The 24,546-nt window shown below is 38.7% G+C and overlaps 4 protein-coding genes across 7 annotated transcripts; 1 reads left to right on the top strand and 3 right to left on the bottom strand.

Moving 5' to 3' along the window:
* Positions 1-4,990: 4,990 nt before the first annotated feature.
* On the bottom strand, positions 4,991-7,237 carry LOC144701310 (dihydroneopterin aldolase 2-like). 4 transcript variants are annotated; one of them, XM_078573099.1, is made up of 3 exons: positions 7,132-7,237; positions 6,270-6,502; positions 4,991-5,389 (listed from the first exon to the last, which is right to left on the bottom strand). In XM_078573099.1, the coding sequence occupies exons 2-3, from the start codon at positions 6,464-6,466 to the stop codon at positions 5,197-5,199; spliced, it is 390 nt and encodes a 129-aa protein (XP_078429225.1). In that variant the 5' UTR covers positions 6,467-6,502; positions 7,132-7,237; the 3' UTR covers positions 4,991-5,196. The 4 variants fall into 4 exon arrangements, with proteins under 4 accessions (XP_078429225.1, XP_078429228.1, XP_078429227.1 ...); XM_078573102.1 differs by having other exon boundaries at positions 6,270-6,477; positions 7,132-7,222; XM_078573101.1 differs by having other exon boundaries at positions 7,028-7,150.
* A 540-nt stretch (positions 7,238-7,777) lies between these two features.
* Positions 7,778-9,348, top strand: LOC144701308 (uncharacterized). Its single transcript, XM_078573097.1, has 4 exons — positions 7,778-7,795; positions 8,184-8,235; positions 8,314-8,461; positions 8,539-9,348. Exons 2-4 carry the CDS (start codon positions 8,222-8,224, stop codon positions 9,304-9,306), a joined length of 930 nt encoding a protein of 309 aa, XP_078429223.1. The 5' UTR covers positions 7,778-7,795; positions 8,184-8,221; the 3' UTR covers positions 9,307-9,348.
* On the bottom strand, positions 9,277-13,727 carry LOC144701306 (diaminopimelate decarboxylase 1, chloroplastic-like). The gene is made up of 8 exons (XM_078573096.1): positions 13,175-13,727; positions 12,764-12,938; positions 12,521-12,670; positions 11,299-11,460; positions 10,458-10,643; positions 9,872-9,994; positions 9,532-9,621; positions 9,277-9,463 (listed from the first exon to the last, which is right to left on the bottom strand). The coding sequence occupies exons 1-8, from the start codon at positions 13,666-13,668 to the stop codon at positions 9,386-9,388; spliced, it is 1,458 nt and encodes a 485-aa protein (XP_078429222.1). The 5' UTR covers positions 13,669-13,727; the 3' UTR covers positions 9,277-9,385.
* Positions 13,728-22,009: 8,282 nt separating this feature from the next.
* On the bottom strand, positions 22,010-24,256 carry GRF9 (general regulatory factor 9). Its single transcript, XM_078573098.1, has 7 exons — positions 24,081-24,256; positions 23,698-24,004; positions 23,531-23,618; positions 23,252-23,361; positions 23,023-23,171; positions 22,771-22,820; positions 22,010-22,292 (listed from the first exon to the last, which is right to left on the bottom strand). Exons 1-7 carry the CDS (start codon positions 24,151-24,153, stop codon positions 22,290-22,292), a joined length of 780 nt encoding a protein of 259 aa, XP_078429224.1. The 5' UTR covers positions 24,154-24,256; the 3' UTR covers positions 22,010-22,289.
* Between the last annotated feature and the right edge of the window lie 290 nt (positions 24,257-24,546).

Below are 24,546 nucleotides of genomic sequence, written 5' to 3'. Positions count from 1 at the left end.
ATTACAAATAGGAAATTTTCATAATGTATCAATAATTACATTAGATGTAATTTATCATGATATATTATGTTAATTTCATAATATGAGCTTCATAAACCCGTAAAAAATGTTAAATTGCAAGCATGATTTTGGATAAATCATCAATAAAGATAATTGGGCCACTTGAGTCTTTAATTAGATTGATACACGGGCCTACAGGGTCACACAAAATGGTCTTTTGGATGTCGGATGATATACTTAAGTTTTGGGGGTTTTATGAAAAATACACAGTATAAATAGGGAAGGCCCTGAACAAAATTCCTCCACGGCAGAGTTGTTGAGGGGTCTTCATCTTCTTGTATTTTCACCCCACACCTCCTCTCCACTCTCGATGCGATCAGGACAGTGTAACAATGGATAAGGTCAATAAAATCAACAAAAATAATAACAATGGATTAAGATTAAAATGATCATGAGCATTACTTAAATCTGTAGGTATTTAAGTGATGCATGACTAATAAAATCAAATTGAATGGTTGGTCATTGATTAATTTATTAAAAAAATTCAAATATAACCGTCACTCTAAAAATATGAATGAAAAAGATGCAAGGGTCGTCTCCTCAAGAAACACAGATAGGAAATCAGTATATTTTAAAATAATGATAGGAAGATGAGAAAGGATGTTTTATAAGTTAAGTGAAAAGGAGAAGTGAAAAATGGTAAGATGAAAAGGCAATAATTAATATTCATAGAGATAATGAATAATTATTGGAAATGTTGAATGATAGAGGATTTTGGTTATAGAGAGATGACGTAAACGAGGTACAGAAAATGGAGCATGAGAATGATGGAAATATGATAAGTGGTTGAGTATTTATGGATAGTTACGTGTATTGGAAATGTATAATGGGATTGTGGATTATGGCATGGTGGGTGGATGAATGATGATGCTATGGAAGGGACTAGGCATGGAGAATGTGATTTAGAATGACTTCGATGGGTGGATTGGATACATCTAAAGAAAACATCTGTTGCCAATATGATGACAATAAAGATGCAAGAATATTTCCTTGAATATTTCCTTAGGATTGAACATTTTACTATTTAAATAAGAAGTCCTCCACCTCTATGTTTTCTCAACCTTCAGGCGACAATGCAACACCATTAGATTGCTATGGTCAAGATGGGATCGTCCATTGATGCAGCCTTAGTACACGAAAAGTATTAGACAGGACTTGAATCCACCAGCTTTGCTCTACTTGAAGCATCCAAGTCCTGAATCCACAAAACAAACTTCTCCAACCCTCGAGTCCACAAAGGGGTTTTACTTGAATCCACTAGTACTTAAGCACACTCTAGAAAGAGAACAACTTAAAGAGATTCATCCAAGGAACAAGTGTGCAAGAACTTCGTATAAACTAATAGTATCATCATTGAGGTTTTAGTTCAATCCAATTTGATTGACATTAATTTTGCTGCATCTATCTATCTGAATGATCAGTTAAGCCCATGACAAAACCAACACATGCCTAACTATGTCATTTACTCTCCCTGCAACATTATAATGACTTAATCAGTTATTTTTCTCCTACTGCAATGTGTTGGCGTTTTCCCTTAAATATATTGATATTTTAGTCGAATATTTTATCTTCCCAACTCATGCCCATGTGAACTTAAAAAGATGAAATTAGCCCAATGATTAGTGAATTATAATATCACAACTTGCAATAAAATAGTGGAACATTTCTTAATTATAAGTGCAACTAATCACTGGTTGCAATCCAAAGAAATCAGATCGTGACACTTGGTACAATGGCATCAAATAGCAATACAAACCACATTGAAACCCATAAAACCCTAAAAATAAATCTGAAAACAATTTTGTCATAAAAAGTAATTTATTTAATGCCAAATTTTAAATGTTCCTTAATGTAAAATATCTTTATAAATATTATGAAATACGAAACTTTTAGCAATTAGATTTGAAAACATCCCATAATCCATATCAGAAACTAAAGTAACATTTGTATAAAAAACTCCTAACAATCAAAAATGTATTTTTACGAATAAATAATTTAATGTTATTTTTCATTTTTGAAAATTAAATTCCAACTTGATAGTTCCAATTTTAATTATCATTGAGATAAAAATCACAATTTTGGAATATTAATATCTGAATTTAGATATAAAATTAACATTTAATGTCATCATAATTTAATTTTTAATGTCTTACTTATGAAGAAAGTATTTTATTGTATTTTATTTTATGGAATATTGTGAAGAGAGAGTATTTATCTGAATAGATATTCCAAATATTTAGTCATTTCAATATCCTGTTAGCTTGTGTAGGTATATTTTTTCCATTTTTGCTCAAAATACATTAGATTATTTGAATTTATGAGACTTGGATTGTGAACTTTTTCAGGATAATGTAATTAAGAGATCCTGATCTGAGCAATGGGATAATGTTATAAACTAAGGAAGTAAGTTCTGTCAGATGTATGATTTAGATGTAGCCCGTAGATTCATGCCTTGTTGCTCAACCCAAAAATTATGCATCCTTTTTTTAGAAAGAAGATGTGTGTGTTATTCGTCCATGCGGACATTGAGAAGTCTTCCAATGTTTTTAGGCTACTGTGCTCCAGAAGATACTTTTTCAGGTCAACCAGAAGTCTAGAAATTTTTCCATTCATAAATCACATGATTTTCAACAATTAATTGAAGTAACATGCGAGTTATCTTGTTTGATCTCAGTGTTTGTTAATTTAATAAATTATATTTACTGTGACGAAAATTAAACCTACTCTATAACTTTATTTTTTATGATTTTGTGAATTTCCTAGTATGTAAAGATGTAGGATTGGTCAAATCAGTCACATAGCACTAATATTCAACCTATTTTGAACATGGAAATGAAAAATAGTATCAATTATTTTTTCATTTCATACTTGTCCCATTATAATAATTCATCCATAATATTTTATTTTTATTTTTTAGTTTCAATTTATTTAATTTTAAAATTCTAGTATGATGAATCATAATATTCATTTGTGCACAAAATTTTCATATTTTAACTGGTCATGAATGAAAATCTGAAATTGAGTTTGAATCAATTTGCTTCAAGAGTTAACTATCTGGGAATTGATGAAGAATTAATGGCAGACTAGCGCTAATACATCTGAGATTTATTTTGAAAAATCAAAGTCAGACAGGAGTTATACAACCTAAAGTTATATGATTCAGCATTCAAAAAGTGGTATAAACTGTTGTCACGCGATCAAATCCCAAGCTAGGAACAATGCCTAGATCGAACATGTGCCTGCCTCAGTGCTTGGACGAGAACACTGAGCATCCTTCGATTTTGAAGCGGAAGTCTTGCCCTATAGCTTTAGAATAATTAAAGGTTAAGGAGAGAGGGTGGGGACGCAACCGCTTACAGGAATAGGGTCATTGCATGATCTATCAAAATGGATTACATCGTAGTCATAGTAATTACATGGGGGAAGACTAGGGATGATATTGAAGTAACGAGACGATACGCCGCATGCATGAGTAGTGTCTCTTTTGTGCCTTGAGGCATGCAGCCCCGCGTGTGCACTTACTGGGACCACGGCTACACGCGTGGCCCCAGGCCGGGCGCCACATGCCTGTGGGCCTTGGCACTCGACACACCTGCTAGTCTGAACCCAGCCTTGGCGCTCACGCACCCCGGCACCCACGCTGACACCATCCTGCACTGTCTGCATAGGTGCCGCTCTCCTCGGCACCCCAAATTGGGCGTTGCCCGTAGGAACGCTGCGACACCATGATGGAAAAATCAGAATGCTCTTAGATGGCTGGAAGCTGTCCAGACACCATGGTGATCCCTATAATTGTGTCCATCATGATCATAAAAGAAAAATATCCAAGTCTAAAGATAACATACAATTCAGATGTCGATAAGTTCTTGAAATCAAAGCTCTAACAAAATAACTCAACACAGGGACCATGGCTCGTTAACCTTTTTTACTAATTGATGAATAAATAGTCAAGCTTTGTGCCTTCCAATTATAAATTTAGTCTTATTTTAGGATATGCAATTATAGATCTATTTTGGCTGGTAATAAAATGAGTTCAGGTGAGAAAACAACTCTAGCCGACTGTAAGAGATATTTTTCATTTCAAACCACTAAGAGCATTCTGATTTTTATTGTTAGGGCAGTTTTGCCCTTTAAAATTCTGTAGTCCTCCCCTTTAGAGGCCTTCAGCCAGAAAGATTCTACTTATTTACCATGTAATCCACATTGGGTTGGACATTTAGGACCAAAGACCGGTTTGACTGGACCAAATTGGGACCGTCGGTCCTCCATTTGAGGGTGGACCAATTTGTCAAACAGGTTTAGGTCCAAGGGTCAAACCAAACTAAACAGGAAGTATATTATTTGATATTTTTTTATAAAATTCTAAAATTATCAAATCCACCTCGAGGATATTTAACATTGAGCTCAGTGTAGAAGCCATATATTTGACCAGTTGTGGGCACCCAATGTATGTAGAGGATATTTAAAATGACTATGAACATAACTTTGATGTAGACAAATCAACCTGATCAGGCCAGGACCAATCTAAAAGGAACCGGGATTCAAACAAGAACGGACCAGAACCGGACCAAAGTTTAGGTAAGATTTAGGTCTTTGCCAAAAAAATCGAACAAGATAGGGACCGTCGAACCCTAAATCCACGTTTCATGTAATAATCATGTTCCCTTCCTCTTGGCAGACCTTCTAAGGGGGAGGTCTTCAGATTTTTAAGTCATTTACACAACCTAATCTGCTCTGCTAAACTTCTTAAGACAAATGTATCGAGGAACAAGATGAATAAATTGTGATATAATTAGTGGCCAGAATTACACATCAGGAGAACATAGATGCGAAATTGAGCAGCCTTGAAGCTGTCTATATTTGATTGGCCCGTATTATCCTAATTCAATGATAATCACGACTATTATAAAAATGTGATGTATGTTCTCAAGATAAGAAACTTACTGTGTTTGCAATTATGTTGGAACAAAGAATATCAACTCTTCTGAATTCATGATACCAATGTCTGCCAAGGACGTGAATACATGAAATAGAACACCGACTCCAAACAGGAGCTTCTGAGGAGTTCTTTCCCACTACTTGTACTTGTCGAGATGGTTCCCATGAGAACTTTGATTATCTTATTTTCCACCCTCTTTACCTCTTCTGGTATCTGAGAATCTCAATTCCAAGGTAATCAAGAATTCCATGGACTGCAACATTTGGCTTTTTAACCTCCACTCGGACGGCTGATATTTCTGGGAACGCCGCCAATGTACCAGTTGCAATGAGATGAGCCACACGCTCAAGAAGATCCTGAGAAGGTCCTTCTACGATTTCTTTAACTATCCTGCGCGTTTCTTTTAAAAAAGTTCAACTGACTTTGACAGAAACTGGGCTAAAAGAAATTCAAAACGAGGGCGATGTGGACAGTGCAATATCTATTTACAATTTCTCAACGTACAAAATTTTGTATTATGCATATTTAAAAATAGAATATTAAGTCCTACTTGTAGATACAAGAGTAATTCAAATATAGCACAGGTATGACCAATACAATGCCTACGGTTTCTGTCTAGCTCACAACTTTATTCTTTATAGACATAACGAGGATAGTATAATAAAACAATCAAAAGACTGAAGATTTCACATTATTCGATGACCTTGGAAACATAGGATGAATTACATATGGTTGTATAGTCATATGTATGGGAAGAAGAATGCGTGATATTAAAGAAGGCACCGAAAGTGGAAAAAGTGAAAAGCAAACCCGGAAAAATGAAAAAAAATTAAATAAAGACATTGCTCATAGTAGCTGGAGGATCTTCATTAAACCTTGTTAACTGGATTCGCCATCCAGAAGGTGCCAAAGGTTCACTCATAGACGATTTAATCCCATAAATGGATTTTGTAGAGGCCTGAATGAACTCTTAGGAGGTTACATGTTATGGGTCGTAGAGAGGGCCCATTGTTCCCTTGAGAAATGACTTATTATGGGTTCGACTACAATAGATCCCACGAGGGTAGAATTTCAGTAAGAAAACAATAGGAAGAAGCGATAATAAAAGCAGTAACGTATGATCCTTGGCTAAAATAAATCATGATGATGCACAACTTCTGAACCGCTTCCGAGCAGTATAAATGTGCAAAATTCTATGGCAAGGAGGAGAGAAGATCGGGTGAATAAATATGTATACGCAAAGATTGATTCTGCATAAAAATCCCATTACCTGTAAATAGCAGTGTAACTTATGGTATCGGTTAAACAGTCGGATTCTCCTGCTTTTTGCAGATCCATCCAGGCATCCAAATCAACGACAAACTTCTGTCCAAGTTTCTTCTCCTCTGGATGGACACCGTGAAAGCCATGGAATTTAAGGCCCCTGAGAACTAGCTTGTCTCCGTTGGGCAGACCACTTTCGCCCATTTTTCAGCTGCCTGTTGGTATAACAAACAAAAGCTCCTAAAAAAAATTATAAAATCAGATTAAGTTGGAGAGGAAGAAATTTAATTTGAAACGATGAAATGTAACCGGAATTCTTTTTTTCTTTTTTTTTTTTAAATGTAACCGGGATTCACCTATTCTTTGTATTGTATGGTAAGTGGCATGTAATGGAGCCATGGATTTGGTTTCTTATCTCTGTGTGTCATGAAGAAAATGTTAAAACGGACCGTTTCATCACGGCAAAACAGTTAAGACAAACTCTTCGATTACGAAAATTGGAAGAGGTATCAAAATCTTCAAATTCATCAAGAGAAACAATACCACGTCAACAACGCGTTCGAGGAGAGCAGTGTGAATAAATCCTAGGCATCAAACGAACTTATAAATAAAAAAAAGGTAAGAAAAACGCTCCGTTTCATGGCTCATGCTGGCATTTGGAATATTTGAAAAAAGCTCGCATTCGGCCACCAAAAATGATCAAATTTTAGGTGAAAACGATCGACAACCATGTCGGCAGACTAGAAGCAATGATAATACAATTACCTAAAACTTATGTTGAATTAGACTATGGAGAAAGACGATCAACAATCATGTCGTCGACTGGATCCAATGATAATACAATTATCTAGTATTTATCATCGACTTACTGAAGCATTAACAGCCGTCAGTACTCCGTCGCATGGATAGCCGAAGCAGAGAACGGCTCTGAATTCTCTAAAAAACAACCGAACATTATCCTAATTCAAAAAATATAGCGGGTCTACTCATATAAATATGTGGGTATATGTATAAATAAAAAGAAGATGATATTTTATGGCATGTTTTATGACATGTTTTAATTCAAAAATGGAGCGGGCCTTGTCGCGAAGAATAAGGCCGGCCCATCAAAGAGGGGAGATATTTACTAATAAAATAAGGATAATGTTTTTATGATATTTCCCTAGTTGACAGGGGTTTATTTGCTTAGTTTCCGTTGGCGCGGCTTCCGACGCTAAATTCAAACAACTGCAATGAATTTAAAGAGAGCACCGCCCGAATTAATTTCAGTTCTAGATCTAATCGAGCAGCTTGAGCTTGAACTTGACCTCACGGTGAGTTTTTTTTCCTCTTACTCCTTTTATATACTGCAGATTTCTGTCAGTAGCATGAAGGTAGTCGATCTAATGTGGTGCGGTTTTCTGAGGTTTTAGGTGCTTCCTGCTTTATCCAGTTTTTCTGGAGAACCGAGGTAATCAAGGAACTAGAACTCGACTCCGCGGTGAGCTCGATCTCCTCTTACACTCTCCGTCTGTTTGTCCTTGAATATTTACCGTACGTACTGCATTTTTTGGCTGCAGTTTGAAGGTTATCCATCAAACTTTGTGCGATTTATTGAGGTTCCTGCTGTTTCGTTCTCTATGAATGTGTTCAGACGAGTTTTATATCTATAGAAATCCTTGTTTTTCTTTCACTCCAGTTTTGTCTTCCTTTTCCCTAGTTTCGACGGATGTCTTTTACTTTCCGAAGATTGTCCGCCGATTTCTTTCATTTGCGGTCGCTAGCACTCTCCATTTGTGCTGCTCTAGTTCTAACCTTACGATTGAGAACTTCTAACAAATGTTCACTGTTGACGATTGAAAACAGCAACTGAAGATTTTGAAATTCCGGAAGCGAGAATCCACTACTATCAGCTCATATCATCTCCGACTTGATTGTCCAGGACCAAAGACCGTTGGATCCGAGAAGCAAGATTCAAAAATGCGTCGATCAAGGTAATCACCAATTCCCCATCCAACTGCTTAAAAGATTTCGAAACAGAAGACGATCAACTAATTTGAAAAAAACTTCAGTCCCTTATCTCGCATTGTGAGCAAGGATCCAACCTCTGCGCTGCAATCCAAGCGCCCGTCCCCAAAGTTAACACCCATCGCTGATCAAAACGGCCGACGCCCCAGCCCTTGCACAAACCGGCGTTCTCCTAGAACCCCTCTTCAAGAGGTTTTAAACAAGAACAGATTTTAAAATTCCCAATTCCCTGCTGATTGATCTCATTCTGAACCGTTTCTCATTCTCAGATTCCAGCGAGGAATCAGAACAAGATCAATCCACGTGGCAGCGATCTAGAGGCTAAGCTGTCCAATGCACAGGAGGCGCTGAGGAAAATCAAGCTCCAGCTGGACTCGGCTGAGGCCGCCACGTTGGATGTCCAGCTTGAGCTGGCTGCCTCGAAGAAGCTCTCCGAAGATGAATCTCTACTGCCGACCGAGGCGGCGGTGGAAGCAGCGACGACAGCGGCGGAGATCGACCGGTGGCAGTTGGAGAATGAGAGACTCAAAAGGCAATTATCAGAGGCAGAGGCGGAGGCAAGGGCTGCAGCGACGGCGGCGGAGCTCGACAGGTGGCGGTTGGAGAACGAGCGACTCAAGAGGCAATTGGCAGAGGCAGAGACGAAGGCCGTGGCGGCGGAAGCGAGGGCGAACGAGGCGGAACTTCAGTTGACCAAATCCAGGGACGAGCTGGCGGAGGCCGAACTTAAGGCCAGTCAGTTGCAGGAGCAGCTGCAGGCTGTGGAATGGACCAGGGCAGCACTTGATGCAGAGATGAGTAAGACGAGGGTTCAGGCCGAGCAGTGGCGGAAGGCGGCGGAGGCTGCGGCGGCAGTGCTGACACCAGCGGAGGACACGTCTCGCCAGCCCGAGAGACTCGCTGCCGCCGAAATAAGCAGCCTCTGGTCGCCGCCGCTCGCCACCATCGACCCGGAAATGATCAGGGCAGAGAGGAAGATCAGTGGGATTCGCACACTACGCGAGATCTGGAAGAAGGGCTCACACAAATCTTCCTAGGCGAAAACTGGAATCAATGTTAGTTTGGTAATTTGGATGTTCTTTGGGGGGCTTTTCCGGGGACGATATCGGACAGTGTTCAGAGGCCATCGAAGAACTTGATGTGGTCGTCGAACGTCTCTCCGTGCCTGATCTTGGCCACCGAGTTGCCATCCACCTGCACGATGGGAGGATGCAGGGTTGGTGGGAGGAGAGAGAGATGAGGGGTGGGCGTTGTGATCTTACCCAGTACTCTGGAGGGCGCATCTTAAGATTGTATGTTGATGCCATGCTCATGCAGTAGGCTCCAGCATCGTGTACCACTAACCCAGTTCCCTGAGAAAATTTTGCTATTAAGAGGGCAATCCCGGTAATTAATTGCCTACAAAGAGAGCTAGGGGAGAGAGACATGAGGGTGGCAGAGAGAGATGGATAAGGTAGAGAGAGATACAATAAGGTTGAGAGAGATGAGAAGTTAATAAATTAATAATAAGGTGGAGATTTCTTCAAAAAATAAAATAAATTAAGTGGAGAAATTTTTTTGAAACAGTAAGTGGAGAGATTAATGAATGAAGAAATATGGGACCTGAGCAGGTGTCTGGAGTTCTCTGTCTTTTCCTAAGAAATCTGCAGACTCACAAACGGGGCCCACCACATCAAACGTGGCGACTTCGGCATCCGGAGACGGAGGAGACACCAATTCTATGTGCTGCGATATTACCGATGTTATTACTTAAAATCGCCAAAATAAGACATTCCATCACAGTATTTAAAGATATGTCAACAAATTTATGTAAGTTATAACAAAGTATAACTCTATCAGGCTTCAAGCTATTTTAAAAATTAAAGAACTATAAAATTGTCAACAGATATGTTTTAAGCTATAACAAAATATACTCAACATGAATTTAAGAGTCCAGTAATCGTGTTTTTTATTTCTATTTCTCTCTCGTTTACGACGATGTCGTTTCATTAGCTGGTAGACATTCCATTTTAGTATTTAAAAATATATCATCAGAGGTAGACAGCTAAACTACTCTTAGGCTTCGAGCAATTTTCCAAATTAAAAAATAACAACAAAATATCAAAAATCTGCTCAATGTGAATTTATGAATCAGTAATCGTTTCTTTTTCTAATTTATTCTTCGTTTAAACTAATATAGAGCCGTTACCTGATAGGCACCGTAGAGGCTAGGTCGGATGAGCTCCGCCATGCTGCCATCGATCACGATGAAGTTCTTGGTGCCGTTTGTTTTCACGCCAGTGACTCTGTTGACGAAGCAGCAAGTGTTGGCGATGAGCGACCTCCCCGGCTCAATGATCAGTCTTACGTTCCGAGAGATAACCAGCTCTCTCACCTAATTTTTTTTCAACGGAAATTAAAGAACAAACGTTAATTGCATGGGCCAAGACCAAAGATTAATTACGTTTATAACACAAGAACAGGAAAAGTAGCGAAAACTAGAAAATTTAGGGTGTCGAAAATTAATAATTTGGTAATAGTTGGGTATTTTTCAAGTAGTCATGAAAGTTGGAGTAGGCAAGAAAAGCAAGTATCATTCAAGTCGGCCTCCCTTTGCGGCTATTTTCGATTAAATAGATTTAAAATCGATATATACTGTAGAATCATCAAAAAGTATTGGTATTTTAAGCATAAAATCAAGGGAATTTTTCAAAAATTCGTAACCAGAGGATCATTGCGACTGAAAACAAACTTGTATTCAGTCGATTGTATCTAGGATTACTGCGACGGAAAGAATGGCGTTAAAGGGAAACACGAGAAAAATGGGTCTCAGTAATATATTCTCAAAAGTCGCACCAATCTCATGAACTTATGCATTGATTATTTATCTTTCACAGTTCTTCAATAAACGGTTTTTTCTTCTTCGGTATTCTATGGTGCAGTCATACCAAAAGCCGATAAATGGGTTAATCGCCATCATAAAGTCCAGTGCACCGGCCAATTGAACAATAGGCAAAGAAATTTAATTAGAAGATAAGATTTGATCTTACAGTGTTGATGAGGTCCATCGGCGTGGGAAGAACGGCGCCAGTGTGGTGGTAGTCGATTCCTAGCCCACCACCTATGTTTAAGCACTCGATTTGAAAACCTTGCTCACGGATTTGGTCGATGAAGTTCACCATAAGAACGGCCGCATCTCTGAAAATGTCCACCTGAAAGCAGGGCCCAAAAAGATACCAGGAATTAAAACTTTAGCACCTGTCAACATTGTTGAAAAAAGATCAAACAGAAGGAAACAGTATGGCAAGAGAGTATGATGTATTCCAAAAAATTAATACGCATGTTGCGGCAGCCGATGTAATATTCTCGCCAAGCTGAAAATTCTAGCCAATGAAATTGTAAAATAAAAAAAATTGATTTATGATAGAAGCCGGTCAGGTTTAAATAATTCTAGATTACTCAAAATTACACATTGTTTCCTGCCCTATTAGAGGGAGCGGTGATCAATTTGAAGGAAAAATCACCCGAGACGGAAAAATGGTCACAACGTCACAAACGAGCTGAAGCGATAGATTAATCTCCATCCTAAAGGGAGGGTTGCTCTATTCAAAGGAGATCAACCGCGTCACACCTAACCAGCGTTATGATCCGTGTATCTTTTATTTTTGTTTTGTTTTCCCTCATCGAGCATTATGTTAATCGAGTGTGGTCTATTGGGTCTCTCGGAACCGCCCTATAACGTAGTGTTGGTTCGCGGAATTTAACACCGCAAACCGCTCTCAGTTAGGTTAATAATGTATTTCAGTCTTCGTTTTCTCTTCCAACAAGGGTTACCCCAAGAATAAGAGTTTGAGAAAGGAAAATCATCCAAGATCAAAAGATGACCAAAATGCCCTTTGGGGTTAAGATTGTATCAGCGTGGTCCTCCAATCTGAAGCCACATGGACATTACCACTTCATATCCATGACCAGGAATAAATTTTTTATCGCCTGAAAACATTTCTAAGAAGACTTAAAAGACAGTAAAAAACTGATGGAAAGATTCGATAAAAGAAAACAGTGTCACAGGAGGATATGGTTTATTTCTTGAAAAATAGAAATCCTATTTTATGGCATTTCGGCAGATCCACGTTTCAGTTTCACGCCACAGAAAAGTTCCAGATAAAAAATTTGTGAAAGAAAAAAACGAGATATAGTTAGAGACAATACCAAACCAAACCAAACAATCAAGACAATTCCAAATCAAACCCATGACCAGATATAGCGAAATACCTTGGTAATAGTAGATCCTAGGTGGCAATGTACTCCCACAAGCTGCAGTTCATCAGGCTGTGACTTGACAGCGTCAAGGAACCACTGCAGTTTCTCGTTTCTAATACCAAATTTAGAGTTCTTATTCCCCGTGGCGACATAAGGATGTACCTAAGGAGTACCCATACGTTGATAGAATGAAAAATGTCAATAAAAAAAGGAAAAATCTTAAACTATACTGAGGATCTGATAATCAGCACAAACCTGGGGATCAACATCAGGATTGATCCTAAGCAATACTCTGACCTTCTTTCCTGCGAGTCTAGAAGCCGTAACGATATTCTCCAAGTCGAATTCACTATCCACATTTACAAAGACTCCTGCTTCAGCGGCCAAAACCAGGTCCTCCAAGAGCTTTCCATTTCCATTGAATATACACCTGCTCACACAAACAAGTTTATTGAGTTAAGCCCACTAAGAGCTATCTAGCCCACGAACCGGATATATCAACAAACCAAAAAAAGAATCAAACCAAATATCGACGTGTCAAGACCCCATTCAAGATGAACAGACAATCAGTCGAAAGTTTCAATGTAAGGAGACAAAAACCAGAAATTTATAAAGATACCAACTAAATATTCCGACAAATATAAAAATAAGATCAACGCATCTCACTTGGAAGGATCGAATCCACCGTGGAGAGCAAGCCTCAGCTCGTTTCCACTGACCAGCACCGCTCCGCAACCCAACGATCTTAAGTGCTGCAGTATCTTCAGATTATTGTTGGCCTTGATAGCGTAGCCGATGATCGAGTCCAAACCCTCGAGGGCCTGCTTATAAGCTTCCACGTTACGCGTGATCTGGGCCTTGCTGTAGAGATAGAACGGCCGCTTCTCCACAACCTCCATAACATCAGCAACGCGGAGGCCCTCACAGTACAGAAATCCATCATCCCCAGAGGTGAAGCAGTGTTTGAAAGAAGATTTGCTGACTACTTCAGCTGGGGTGGAGGAAGAAGGGGCAGATGTGCTCAACGTCGCCCGCAGGGAAAGGGATCTCCGGCGTTGTGGCAACGCGGCATTGGGGAACGAAGCGTTCGATGGACAAAGAACGAACCTTGGCGATCCGGCGAGAGCGTGCGGGAAGGAGAAGATCCGAGCAGCGGCCATTCCCGCCCTGTTTCTCTCTCGCGCAGCTCGGATTTGAGTCTGAGCTTCTTCGCTACAACGTATCTGATCTTAGGGTTCAGTCACGGGTTTTTAAGTGGGCCGGGGAGATGACTGAGAGGTTAGACAGCCCAATAACTCTAGCATTCAAAATCATGGCCCATGTCCTGAAGAGAGGTCCCAGGTTGGGCTCTCTCTCTCTCTCTCTCTCTCTCTCTCTCTCTCTCTCTCTCTCTCTCTCTCTCTCTCTCTCTCTCTCTCTCTCTCTCTCTCTCTCTCTCTCTCTCTCTCTCTCTCTCTCTCTCTCCCTCTCTCTCTCTCTCTCTCTCTCTCTGTCTCTCTCTCTCTCTCTCTCTCTCTCTCTCTCTCTCTCTCTCTCTCTCTCTCTCTCTCTCTCTCCCTCTCTCTCTCTCTCTCTCTGACTCTCTCTTTGTCTTTTTCTGTCTTTGTCTGTCAATATACAAATATATATCCCACTTATAAAGTGCAAATCTATCATGTATCTCCTATGCCATTTTCATATTTTGATGTATCTGAATTAGGGAAACAATTAATGTTATCAATATTTTGTACATATTGTTGTTATTCATACATAAACCTATATAAAACTAATTTTATATTAGTTATCATAATACAGTGAAATTATTATTTATAAAAAGTAAACCCATACAGCTATGGAATTTCCATAAATATGGTATTTCTATGTTTATGAAATTCAAACAATTTTAAGAAATTATTTTCCAAAAATAACGTAGCTAATTAAAAAAATCTTTTTCAAGTATTTAATTATATCTATTGTGAGATGTATGGCTTATCATATCAGAAAATCTGATCTCAAAGGGGGGCTGAGCCAACCAAAACTGCATCCCCCTCTGCAACTTGAGGATCTAACAAGGGGACTTGATCTACACTAACTTTTATGGTTGCGTTAACTCAATTGGAAGATTGTTCAACACAAAATTTTGGCAGCATTAATTAATGGTCCAAATCTGTTGAACTTTCAGAATAGCCACTAAAGCTAATTTGAAGATCGATGTTATAAAATATTCCTCCCCCATAATCCACCACCAATTTCAGTTGCAAACCAGAGATTCCCACAACCACTTTCGCAAATTTTGCCCATTTTTACTTCAAGATTTATACACACCCATTAGGGATCCATACAAATGTCTAGACCAAATAGAGGCCTACTCCATCAAGAAACATGGATCAAAATGTGTGTTAACCTTCATCTTTACAAATTTATGAGATATATGTGGCTGTTGGTGGCACAAGCACTAGTGCGTGCGGGTGACAAGCGATGGCCCATAACTCGTCGGCCACATCCAGCCCATGGTACGCCAATGATAGGCTAATTAGTAGGTTGATGTCACTAAATTCACTTATGTATTCACATTAAAATTACTATAAATGTGTGTTATGAAAACATAGACGAATAAATATATTTTTAGAACCATTTTTTTGTTTTGTGTATTTTTTACCAAAAATTACAATGTCGTATTATTGAATAAAATAATTTTTAGATCATAATATATTTTCTAGAACATTATTCAAAGATATATGATGTTTCTAACACATAATATATATTTTGCATTTTTCTGAACTACATTTTGTTTTCTATGAGATAATTAGTGGGTGTTGGCCTTAAATTTTTTCTACCATGTGTCAACATTCAATTTGATTGAATGCCGGTAGATCATAGTTTTCCAATGATTAGCACAGTAATGACTGCAAAAGGATGTCATACTGGCCAATAATTAACTGACATATTTCTGATTTTTTTAATATCATAGGTGATGCGAACCAACAGAAAAAAGGATGGGATTTACATCAAAGAAAATATGGTCATGTAGAATGAGGGGGAAAATCAGAGAATATTTTGTGTTATTTGGTGTTTGAAAGGTAAAAAAAAACAGAGCATCTATGTGGCATCATTTTATTGGCGGATAATGATGAATCACATAAACATAGCACTACAAACCTATCACTGTGTGTCCATGAATTTCATGACTTTTTTCGGTAATCATTGTGTGTCTATCTTTTATAGTGATAGTGGCATGTGTATGTGAGTCATTGGGAAAGTCCAAGCAACTACAAATGTGGTGCGTGGTGACTCGCAGCCACAACACACTTCAATTATTGTCTAAGTAGGGAACCACACAATGATGAGAAAAATCACATCCCTTTGCTGGAAGCATTTTTTGAGAATTAAGGACAATCACCCTAGACGTGGCACAACGGCAACGAGAGTTTAGAGATGTTTTAAATATAATAAACGAAAAGATTTTCTCCCACCTCAAACCTTGATATTTGACGATTGATTAAAGTCGGTATTTGATGGCACATTCGTATTTATCCCCCTTTTCCATTAGTGTCTTCGAGTTAATATGAGGTGCAGATTGCTGTAAAAATCATCATTGAACTCACTTTCTACATTGGTAGGTTAATCTGAATAGGTTAAGGTTATAGATCTGTCATGAGCTTGTATGCATATTCAAGTCTCTATGAACCTGGTAAAATTCAAGAACCAATAGTAAGTGCGTTGCCTTACATTCTCTATGTTTAGTGTCCTCATTAGGTTAAATTTACATCATCCGATCCTCAAGTCACATTAAAACTTAGTTATCACCTCTTAACCCTTCAGTTACACTTTTCCACGTCATTCCATCCTCACTAAATCTTCATGAACATTAGTTTCTATTCACAAAGAATATACACCACCTTGTCACATTCTCTTTATGTCATTTCATATCTCTGCTTTCCTTTGTCATATATCATTCATATTCATCTTTAAATATTATCTATTATATTCTGACCTCTACATTTCACTCTTCCCACTATCTCATACTCTATAAGTATCCCATCTCATCTAATTGATCACTACTGAAAAAGTTTTTAATCAGAATCATTGTTTCATGGGGATATAATCCTAACTCATCACATGCTAGATATATTTAGGCGAGTAACATTATTTATAAAAATATTTAGGTAAACTCAAAAACCAAAATTGACATTAAATCAAACCCCTATTTTTGAATTAATCATGCTCCCCTTGGGCTTGATAAGTATTATGTGGTCGTTAAGCTAATCAAACCACCATGTTTTATTCAAGTTCATTGAAAGAAATATTTATTTGTTATCATTCTAGTGTGATGTGTATAGTGAAGTCCTGAATACATTAAATGACCAAGTGGATTGTGATAATATCATAATATATTTATCACTAATCTTTACACATGTGTTCTAAATATTCATATTCAATGGATAATAGAGATGAAAATCAAATTATCTGGACAGAATAACATTATATGATACTAGTTACATGATAATTATGGCTGATGATGTTTTCGTTCGTGCGAAGACACTAAATACAAACAGCGGGTACTCTTTGGATAACTAGTTCACTGAATTGAGTGCGACTTAGAGAGTCGTTTCAGGCATTTTGACACGATCTGTGGCATTTTTTACCTCCTCTTTCAGTTTGACGAGCTTTCGTTCTCTATCCACCGTCGTCGTCATGCCATCCGATTGCATTAGAGATAGAGTTGAACAAAGGTGAGAATGGAGAAGAAGTGTCCTTAATAGGTCTAGCCTAGGTAAATTTTGTTCAAAGCATTCAACTATTTCTAAGAAGTGAGTATTTTCATAAAAAAAACTCTAAACGTTAAGTAGACCTTCTAACATCTAAAAGACCCTATGTGTGTGACTCTCTAGGTCCATGTAGCAATCTAGTAACAAACTCGAGTGACCCATAGCCTTTATTGATCTTCTAGATTAATCAATTATATTATCATAAATATTAATTAATGACTAATTGATTGAACACAATTAATAGGTCAAGTCTCTAGCCCATGAAGTGCCAAGTTGCACCTCGCATTATAAAAGATACAAAGGAGTGTATGTCAACTCATTGACTGAAACTGTTTGTCATCGGTTACCCTATTTGTATTGTCCCTCGTGTGTTTGATGCTCTTAGGATGACTTAAGGTGTGGTCAACTATCAATGGTTTTTGTTGATGTTGTTCTGATTTTGTTAAAGTCTTTCGCTGCATGGAATCATCATGTTCATTCAGATCAATGCCTCTACAAACCAACTGATAATTTAAGTAATACGATGTGATGAAGTCAATGGCCAAAGTCGTGGAATATTGAAGAAGAAATCTCTGATGATTTTCAGGTGCCTTCCCCTATTTATACTAAGTGGGTATTTTTTATGAAACCAAACTTAAGTATTTTTTCCAATGCCCAACCATTTTCTTGTGACTATTTTAACTATTCAAGTGCCCCAATAGTTTTTGTTGGCCTTCCAAATTAATAACTACAACAACATATATATATAATAATGCCAGATCAATTTAACCCAATTGATAGGTCGAGTCTCCAGTCTATGGGGTGATTAACTAGACATCGTGTTCTATAAGACACAAAGGAATGTGTATCGACTCACTCATGAAATATGTTCATCATTAGTTACTTTTTACGTATAGTCCATCATCCACTTGACGCTCCAAGTATGCCTTAAGGTATGATCAACTATCAAACCCTTATTGGCCATACGAGTTAATACTGATGCGTTCGGAAATCATCAAAGAATTCTTCTGTGGTATTTGACTGCCTTGGCTAAGGACTTCATCTCATCATATTCCTTGAGATGTCTCTTCTTATACTAGGCATGAACGATCCCATCTTAACTACTCAATCATGTTCACCAACTTCTTAAATACACCCAAACTAAGACTGCTTAGAATCTCATGATTTGATAATCGTAGGTCATAGTCAAAGTTTAACTGTCTATCCACAATATGTCCTTAGTGTCTCAAGTCAACGGACCCCTTTTATAATTGTGATGTGAATCAACCTGATTGACAGGTTGGTATGCTACTATTTAGGGATTCATACAAATCAATTAAGTGAACTCCTTCCATCAAAGAGCACCCACTATCTATCCTTAATGCCTCCACACTAATGGTTATAAGACTGGCCATACTCATTGTTGGGTTCTACATGCCTAGATCTGGATGAAGAAATCAAAACAATCCGCAGCAGAAGACTTAAGTGAAACCATAAGGCATCAATTAAATCATTAAACGAAGTGCATATGCACAAATTGCATAAGCAGAAGATTAAAGTCAAAATGTTCAAGTGTCTAGCCTCTAGACATACCCATGCGGTCCTGGGCATGTTGGATCTCCTCCTCTTAATAAGCCACATTCTACTTCCATCGTCATCGGGCATGGAGAAGAGTCATAGGATAAGAAGGGAAAGGCTGCTAAACAATTCAAGGACTTGTGAACTTTGTTCATGGTCATCCCCCATTTGTACTAAGTGGGTGTTTTTCACAAAAACCCCTAAAACTTAAGTATATATTCTGACTTCCAAAAGATCAATTGTGTGTGACCCTTTAGGCCGATGTAACAGTCTAGTTAATAACTCCAGTAACCCAATAACCTTTATCTGTCTTCCAAATTAATTAATTAACTAACACCCACTTAGTATAATTAACGTCGGATCGATTTAACCCTATTGATAGGTTGAGTCTCCAACACGTGAGATGTCAAGCTACACCTCGTGCTCTATAAGGTATAAAGGAGTGTGTATCGACTCACTCATGGAACATGTTTGTCATCGTTTACCATGTACGTATAGTCGCTCATCCACTTGATGCTCCTAGGATGACTTAGGGTATGGTCAACTGTCAAAATCTAATCGGCCATCCAAGTTAGTACTGATGCATTTGGAAATCATCAGAGAACTCTTCTCCAATATTTCACTACCTTGGCTAAGGACTCCATTACATCATCTTCCATGAGCTTCACCTCTTATACCGAGGGTTTATGATTTCATCTTGACCACTCAATCATCTTCGTGAACTTCTTGATGCACCCGAACTAAGACTATTTACAATCTCATAATTAGGGACATGTAGGTCATAGTCAAAGTAAAATCGTCCGTCCATAAGACACCTTTAGTGTCTCGGATCTAAAGACAACTTACAAAACCATGACATGAATCAATCTTATTAACAGATTGGTATACTACCATTTAGGGATTCGTACGGATCAACACCCACTATTTATCCCTAGTGTCTTCATACTAATGGTACAGGTGATGGAAATATATGTGGCCGGTAAACCAATCATACATTCCACATCTCGCTCATTATATTGCACGTGTGATGCATACTATAATGAAGTCCATGAATACATGATCGGACTTAGTGAATTATGATGAGATCATAAGATAAAGATCACTGATCTTTAAGCATGTGTTCTAAACATTCTTATTCAAAGGATACGCGATAATGACATCGAAGTATCCTGATAGAATAGCACTATCTAGCCTCACTCATATGATGAGTATGGTCGTTCCCGTAGCCATTAGTGTGTAGACACTAAGTATAGATAGAGGGTGCTCTTTAGTTGAAAGAGTTCACTGAATTGATCCGTACGAATCCCTGAATGGTATTATATGGAAAGGTCAATCAAGTTGATTCATGTCACGATTGTGTAAGTGGTCCTTAGACCAGAGACACCAAAGATGGCTTGTAGACGGACTAGATCTAATGCACGAAAATAGCATTTTCCTTGTCTTCTGCCATCTGCATTATAGTACACACTAGATCTGATGAACCTGCCACAGCCACCAATGGGTAGTCTTCAAAATGTGGACTAGTTCTCTTGCTCTTGTTTTTCGACAGAGTTTGGGGAAGTGCAAGAGAACCATCTCTAGGTCATCACCAAGCATGAGATCGCCACCTGACAGAGTGCAGATGACCACACACCAGTCTAGGGGGATCCCATGTTCTTTTATTATCGAGTCTTCCTCAAATTTCCAATTTTCTTGGATTTATGTCTTAATTTCAAGGTTATATAGGAACCTACATTTGTTTTAGAATGTCCTAATGATTAGACAAATTGAAGTGTATACTCTTATCTCTCCGCATTATCCTTGGTATGCCGCAATGATTGCCCATCAACCACCATCACAGTAGGTAAGTCACCTTTCCTATTACCATTCTATTTGCTGCTATCTTCCCTTTTTCACCTCAACTTTCATCACCTTCTTTATTGTAGTTGCTTTGCCATTGTGACTGGTTGTAGAGATTGTAAGTTTTTAGGAATTTTACTTCGTGCTTGTGATATAATTTCAACATCTGAAGTCAAAAAATTATTTAGTCTTGATTTGGTTCATAATTGAATCTTAAAACTCTTTATTTGGTACAATGACTCAACCTGCTGGCTATTATTCAGGGTGAGGAGCCAATGTCACCGACACATTTCTAATTCAGAAAAAAATTAATTATAAAAGAGGAAACAGTACTTGCCAGAAGCAACCTTGAATGTGGTGTGAACTTGGAACATTATCTTCTTAAAAAAATCAACCCGTTGTCTTCAAATGGATGACGACTACCATTGTCTTCTCTATCTACTTTTTCTCAGTCAACGCTCAATATTTTTGTTCACACTTGCCATATAAATCCTCGTATTCTTTTGTTGACCTCATGTCAATCCTCTAAAACCATCTGAATTTGATATCAATATAACCCTTCATTAATTTGCATCTTAATTTTCTTCTTTCTACATTTTGCCATATTTCGTCAGCACCTTAGGTATTTAGTTATCCCAGATTTTTTTTAAAGATGATTTAAGGCGGTCACCCGACAAAGAAGTTATCTCAGATTTTCTAAGCACTTTAATATAACTAAAACATATAATTCTTATTAAAATTACCTTTGAAAAAAATGCACCTTTTCCAATATCTATATATAGATTCTTTGGGCCCATGAAGGCCAACTTATCAAGATTCTCGTGTGTCCCACCAGGTATTAAATGACCTCTTGGCATTTTGAGAAATCCACCTGGCGTTTCCTTCCAAAGAGGCAAGCTAGCTGTCTTTTGTTCTCCCCCACTGTTTTTCCTCTCCCTGGACTCCTTTTCCCTCGTCCTCTTCAGAAGGTTAATGTTAGGTCATTGATGAATATTATTTTTTTTATCTGTCGTTATGGCCAAGAATCTTATTCAACAAACGACGATAAGCCCATCTTGAACAACTCAATACTGATTTCAAATCTTCCCACGAGCAAACAAACCAAAATGTTTGATGTGGATGTGATATTTCAATCTTACCAACTAGATAAAGGGGGCAATAAAAAAAAATCTTTCTAGAAGGAGCGAGTTGACAAAATCAACATACCCTAATTGCACTCACGACCATCCTGAATGACTATTGTATTATATTGCACTTGCAAATATTCCAAGTATTCTTCAACAACTTGGTATTTTCCCCGCTTGTTTAATTTCTCACACTATGATGAAATTAGAGAACATGAGAGAAAGAGGAAGAATGATGATAAACGAACCATAAATAAAAGCACCATGTTATTGACCCCACATAACAGCGGCCTAGAGAGAGGAGAGAAAGCACACCAACGTCCCTCAATTTTCAATACATCAGAGGAGGCGATGGAATGAGACATTCTGCAGAGCGAATATCTCATTAGAAGATCAACAGAAACTCAAAAAACATCAAATCTTCAGAACGAGGGCGTAGTATTCCGAATAGTAAACAGTTTCCCACCCACTTCCTCTCTCCGCTATGGAAAGAGATTCCCCTTCTCAGCCTTTTCACTGTAATCAACTCTCCCCATCAGATTTTACTCGAAGCCAGACGTAGAAATGGGAGAGAAAGATTCGTAGGTAGATAGGGAGGGAGACAGAAAGACAAAAATAAAGAGACTGATGGATACATTGATGGAATTAAAGAGAGAGATAAATAAAGATAGATGGAGATTGATGGATAAATAGATGGAGGTAAAGAGAGAGATAAGTAAAGATAGCTTGAGAGATAGAGAAAGAGAGTGAGATAGAGAGACCGAGAGAGAGATTGATAGAACGATGAATAGTACGATAGAGGAGAGAGAGAGAGAACGGTAGATAGAGAGAGAAAAGAGAGAGGGATTTAGATAGAGATAAAGATAAATAGAAAGATAGATAGCAGGATAGAGAGACAAATGAAAAAGTAGAGCGGGAGGCATAGAGAAATGTTATATGAAGAAAAAGACAGGAGAAGAAGTATGAGAGAAAGAGAGTGAGAGAGAGAACTCACTTTGGCTGCCCCTTCACCTAAACCGGCGCTGTCCTTGATAGAGTCTTCCGCTGAGGAGGGATTTTCAAAAGGAAGTAGAATTACACAGAGAAAACGCGGCAAAAATCATCCATGATGAACTCGTGAAGCGGAATAACGACATCATAAAGTGATAATACTCAAATAATCATCAAACGCGAGATGAGTGAATAAAGATGCAGCAAATGTCTTAAGCTTTTACTGAATAAATATGAGTTGAATGTCTATCCTTACCTTGATCCTCGTTGATGTCGGAAGTCCAAAGGCTGAGATTGTCTCTCAAAAGTTGCATTATAAGAGTGCTATCCTTGTAAGATTCTTCGCTGAGCGTATCAAGCTCAGAAATGGCTTCGTCAAATGCCTGCTTCGCAAGGTGACAAGCCCTACCAAAAACCCATGATTAGCAAAGCCCATAAAATGAAACGGCGATTACTTCTAACCACATTATAGATCAAAGAGATACCTTTCGGGAGAGTTCATGATTTCGTAATAGAAAACAGAGAAATTCAACGCCAACCCCAATCTGATTGGATGCGTGGGAGACAACCCTTCCTCGGCGATTTCAGTCGCTTCCTGCATTTTTAACAGCCCGCAATACAGGGAATTTGCAATAACATGAGCTAACGATTCTCGTATTTTAATATAAGTTGAATACCCAAAAAAAAGCAAGAATTTACAGGATCGTGCAAGCAATTATAATGATGAACCAAGTAAAAATAGCAGATTCAATTCAAAATCACACCCGGTACGCTTTCAAGGATCGGTCCGCAGCATCCTTCTTCTCATTTCCCACCTTGAACTCGGCCAAGTAGCGATAATAATCCCCTTTCCTGCAAATTTTCTTCCGGGGTCAGAGAATAAAAAAAGCGAATTTCAAAAGACAGAGCAGAGGTTCGGATAAAATCTGACATCTTGTAGTAGAAAACAGAGGACTCCCCAGCAGAAGCCGCAGGAATAAGATGCTCATCGATGACCCTCATGATGTCGGTGCAGATGGCAGACAGCTCAGATTCCACCTTGTGACGATAATCCTTGATCCTCCGAGCATTCTGCTCGTTCCCTTTGGACTCCTCCTTCTGCTCGATCGAGCACAGAATCCTCCAGGCCGCCCTCCGAGCCCCGATCACGTTCTTGTACCCAACGGAGAGAAGATTCCTCTCCTCAACAGTCAACTCCACGTCCAACTTAGCCACCTTCTTCATCGATTCGACCATTTCTACCAAAAAAGACACAGAATCCTTCGCAATCGGAGAAACCCTAATCAGCAAAAAACCGAAGAGAAGGGGTCTCACCTTCGTATCGCTCGGCCTGCTCGGCGAGCTTGGCGATGTAGACGAAGCCGTCGCGCTCCTTCTGGTTGGCCATGGAGGTCGGCTCTAGCTAGATCTGGGGCTCTCTCTCCCCCCCTCTCTCTCTTTCTCTCTCTAGACTGCAGCTCGACGCGGACCGGAGTTTCTCTCTCTTGATCGGGGAGAGAAAAAGGAGAAAAAGGAGGAAGCCCAAGTGACGGCAGCGCGGGCCGGCCCGGGAATCGTCAGCCGTCCGACCCGATCTTTTTTGGGCCCCACGACTATATTACTTGCCCGTTAGGCCCAATGGGCCTCCGCATAGCAGCGTGCCACGTGCCACGTGGCCTGATTCCATTGGTCGATTTCTCGCTGCCAAAGGCGATAAGAACGAGGCGGCCAAGTGGCATAATTCTTAGAAACACCCCTGACAAAAAAATCCAACTACAAAACCCTGGTATTGCCCAGAGAA

Source organism: Wolffia australiana, chromosome 3 (genome assembly GCF_029677425.1).
Source record: "Wolffia australiana isolate 7733 chromosome 3, ASM2967742v1".
NCBI classification, from domain to species: Eukaryota; Viridiplantae; Streptophyta; class Magnoliopsida; order Alismatales; family Araceae; genus Wolffia; species Wolffia australiana.
The sequence above is the reverse complement of the archived record's forward strand: the minus strand, read 5'-3'. Positions and strand labels throughout refer to the sequence as shown.

Excerpts from the sequence above, each read along its gene's own strand:
- LOC144701308 (XM_078573097.1), top strand. Across the intron at positions 8,462-8,538 it reads CTAGAACCCCTCTTCAAGAG|ATTCCAGCGAGGAATCAGAA; the intron begins GTTTTAAACAAG and ends TCTCATTCTCAG.
- LOC144701306 (XM_078573096.1), bottom strand. The coding sequence starts at position 13,668 with ATGGCCGCTGCTCGGATCTTCTCCTTCCCGCACGCTCTCGCCGGATCG. Across the intron at positions 11,461-12,520 it reads TAGGATCTACTATTACCAAG|GTGGACATTTTCAGAGATGC; the intron begins GTATTTCGCTAT and ends CCCTGCTTTCAG. Across the intron at positions 10,644-11,298 it reads CGATGGACCTCATCAACACT|GTGAGAGAGCTGGTTATCTC; the intron begins GTAAGATCAAAT and ends AAAAAAAATTAG.
- LOC144701310 (XM_078573099.1), bottom strand. The coding sequence starts at position 6,466 with ATGGGCGAAAGTGGTCTGCCCAACGGAGACAAGCTAGTTCTCAGGGGC. Across the intron at positions 5,390-6,269 it reads AGTTACACTGCTATTTACAG|GATAGTTAAAGAAATCGTAG; the intron begins GTAATGGGATTT and ends AGAAACGCGCAG.
- GRF9 (XM_078573098.1), bottom strand. The coding sequence starts at position 24,153 with ATGGCCAACCAGAAGGAGCGCGACGGCTTCGTCTACATCGCCAAGCTC. Across the intron at positions 23,172-23,251 it reads ATCATGAACTCTCCCGAAAG|GGCTTGTCACCTTGCGAAGC; the intron begins GTATCTCTTTGA and ends GGTTTTTGGTAG. Across the intron at positions 22,821-23,022 it reads CGACATCAACGAGGATCAAG|CGGAAGACTCTATCAAGGAC; the intron begins GTAAGGATAGAC and ends ATCCCTCCTCAG.